Consider the following 3,711-nt stretch of genomic DNA (forward strand, 5'->3'; position numbering starts at 1 on the left):
TAAAATCAGGAAGAAGACAAGGCTGTTCACTCTCTCCATACCTCTTCAATATAGTGCCTGAAGTTCTAGCAATATCAATAAGACAACATAAGGAGATCAAGGGGATTTGAATTGGAAAGGAGCAAGTCAAACTTTCGCTATTTGCAGATGATATGATAGTATACATAAGCCACCCCAAAAACTCTACCCAAGAACTCCTACAAAGTGGGGAGTTGGCACCTGCATACTAAGACCCGTGTGCAGCAGTGGCAGCGGCGCTAGAGGCAGCGACAGCGGCAGCAGCGGGTTCGGAGGCAGCGGTTGGTCTCATGGCGAGCAGACGGGGTCGAGTCAGTAGTTGGAATCGAAGCCTCTTAAAATGGCAGATGACTTGGACTTAGAGACAGGTGATGCAGGGGCCTCAGCCACCTTCCCCATGCAGGGGTCAGCATTACGTAAGAATGGTTTGTTACGTAAGAATGTTAGATCGTCGAGATGTCTACTTCAAAGACTGGCAAGCGTGGCCATGCCAAGGTCCGCCTGGTTGGTATTGACATTTTCACTGGGAAGAAATATGAAGATATCTGCCCGTCAACTCACAATATGGATGTCCCCAACATCAAAAGGAATGATTTCCAGCTGATTGGCATCCAGGATGGGTACCTATCCCTGCTCCAGGACAGTGGGGAGGTACGAGAGGACCTTCGTCTGCCTGAGGGAGACCTTGGCAAGGAGATTGACCAGAAGTATGACTGTGGAGAAGAGATCCTGATCACGGTGCTGTCTGCCATGACAGAGGAGGCAGCTGTTGCAATCAAGGCCATAGCAAAATAACTGGCTCCCAGGGTGGCGGTGGTGGCATAAGTGATCCTTGAGCCTACAGAGGCCCTTCCCCCAGCTGGGTTTTGCTCTGGCTGGGGCCTTGGCTGGACTCCTATACAATTTATTTGAAGTTTTATTTTGGTTTTCCTCACCCCTTCAAACTGTTGGGGAGGACCTGCCATTCACCTAGCTCCCTTGGCCAGGAATGAGGAAGCCGTGGCCTTGGTGAAGCTACCTGCTTCTGCCCTCACAGCCCTGGTGGGGGAAAGGGGGAATGGTATTGCTTGTGGTTTAGGTCCCCCACCTCTTTTATTTTCTTTTTAATTCAATTTGGAATCAGAAAGCTGTGGATTGTGGCAAATGGTCTGTATCCTTTATCCCAGTCTGCTCGCCTGCTCTCCATAGTCCTTCACCCCCAAACACCACTTGTACAGACTGGGGACCAGCCCCCTTCTCTGCCTGTGTCTCTTCTCCAAGCCCCTTTAGGGGTAAAGAGAAGAGTGGGGGGGGGCAGACATGATCCCTCCTTAAGCATCTGGGAGGGTCTTGCCCCCATGGGCTTCACCCTTTCCTGCGGTTCTCCCTGACACATTTGTTAAAAATCAAACCTGAATAAAACTACAAGTTTAATATGAAGCCCCCCCACCACCAAAGAACTCCTACAGCTGATAAACCCCTTTAGTAATGTGGCAGGATATAAGATCAACTCCAAAAAATCACTTGCCCTCCTATACACAAAGGATAAAGAATCAGAGAGGGAAATCAGAGAAGCATCACCTTTCTTGATAGCCACAAATAGCATAAAGTATCTTGGGGTAACTCTAACCAAGGAAGTGAAAGATCTATTTGACAAGAACATTAAGTCTTTGAAGAAAGAAATTGAAGAGGATACCAGAAAATGGAAGGATCTCCCTTGCTCTTTGATTGGGAGGATCAACATAGTAAAAATGGCAATTCTACCAAAAACAATCTATAGATTCAATGCAATCTCCATCAAAATCCCAACAAAATTCTTCACAGACCTTGAGAGGACAATAATCAACTTTATATGGAAAAAAAAACCAGGATAGCCAAAACAATTCTATACAATAAAAGTACTTCTGGAGGCATTACCATCCCTGACTTCAAGCTCTATTACAGAGCTACAGTAATGAAAACAGCTTGGTATTGGCATAAAAAGAGAGATGTTGACCAATGGAATCAAATCGAAGACCCGGATATTAACCCACAAATATATGAACACCTGATTTTTGACAAAGGAGCTAAAATTATACAATGTAAGAAAGAAATAATCTTTAACAAATGGTGCTGGCATAACTGGATGTCAACATGTAGAAGAATGAAAATAGATTCATATTTATCTCGATGCATAAAACTCAAGTCCAAATGGATTAAAGACCTCAATATAAATCTGACCACACTGAACCTGATAGAAGAGAAAGTGGGAAGTAGACTGCAACCACTTCCTATATATAACCCCAGTAGCACAGACAATAAGAGCAGCAATGAATAAATGGGACCTCCTGAAACTGAGAAGCTTCTGTAATGCAAAAGGCACTGTCATTAAGACAAAAAGGCATTCTACTGATTGGGAGAAGATCTTCACCAACCCTGCAACAGAAAAAGGTCTGATCTTCAAAATATATAAAGAACTCAAGAAACTAGACATTAAAACTCTAATTAACCCAATTAAAAATGGGGTACTGAACTGAACAGAGAATTCTTAATAGAAGTTCAAATGGCCAAAAGACACTTAAGGTCATGCTCAACCTCCTTAGCTATCAAGTAAATGCAAATCAAAACAGCTTTGAGATACCATCTTACACCTGTCAGAATGGCTAAAATCAAAAACACCAATGATAGCCTATGCTGGAGAGGATGTGGAGTGAGGGGAACACTCATCCATTGTTGCTGGGAATACAAACTTGTGCAACCACTTTGGAGATCAGTGTGGCGGTTTCTCAGTAAACTGGAAGTCAACCTACCTCAGGGTCCCGCAATTCCACTTTTCGTAATATACCCAAGAGATGCCCATTCATACTACAAAAACGTTTGTTCTACTATGTTCATAGCATCACTATTTGTAATAGCCATAAAGTTGAAACAACCCAGCTGCCCCTCAACTGAATAATGGATAAAGAAGGTGTGGCAATATAAACTTTAGAGTTCTACTCAGCAGTAAAAAACAATGACATCTTGAATTTTGCATGCAAATGGATGGAAATAGAAAACACTTTACCGAGATAATCCAGACCCAACAAGAGGAATATGGTATGTACTCACTCATAAGTGGATTCTAGCCGTAAACAAAGGACATTGAGCCTATAATTCGGGATCCTAGAGAAGCTAAATAAGAAGGTGAACCTAAAAAAAACATATATTTATCATCCTGGACATTGGAAGTAGACAATATCGCTGGGAAAAAGTTGGGAACAGGATGTTGTGTTGAGGGGAAGGGGAGATGGAGAGGGAGAAGAGAGAAGGGGAAGACAGGGAGAGCTTGGGGGAATGGGATGGTTGAGATGGAGGAAGGGTGGATATGGGAGCAGGGAAGAAGATATCTTAACTAAGGGAGCCATTTTAGGGTTGGCAAGAGACTTGGCTCTAGACGCGTTCCCAGGTGTCCAAGGAGATGTCCCCAGCTAGGTCTGTGGGCAGCAGAGGAGAGGGTGCCTGAGCTGGCCACACTGATGGACATCTTGCATATCACAATAAAACCTTCATCTGACAATGGATGGAGATAGAGACAGAGACCCACACTGGAGCACTGGACTGAGCTCCCAAGGTCCAGATGAAGAGCAGAAGGAGGGAGAAGATGAGCAAGAAGTCAGGACCTGCGAGGGGTTCATCCACCCACAGAGACGGTGTGACTGGTCTAATGGGAGCTCACCAAGGCCAGCTGGACTTGGA

General features: G+C 44.4%; 1 protein-coding gene across 1 annotated transcript; it reads left to right on the plus strand.

Moving 5' to 3' along the window:
* The first annotated feature begins 341 nt into the window (after positions 1-341).
* On the plus strand, positions 342-886 carry LOC126490843 (eukaryotic translation initiation factor 5A-1-like). Its single transcript, XM_050126060.1, is given in 2 exon segments — positions 342-452; positions 455-886. Coding segments are annotated over 2 exon segments (453 nt in total). The 5' UTR covers positions 342-358; the 3' UTR covers positions 814-886.
* Positions 887-3,711: the final 2,825 nt, after the last annotated feature.

The sequence above is a fragment of the Alexandromys fortis genome, unplaced genomic scaffold (assembly GCF_014885135.2).
Source record: "Alexandromys fortis isolate MF-2015 unplaced genomic scaffold, M_Fortis_MF-2015_v1.1 scaffold_246, whole genome shotgun sequence".
Lineage (NCBI taxonomy): Eukaryota > Metazoa > Chordata > Mammalia > Rodentia > Cricetidae > Alexandromys > Alexandromys fortis.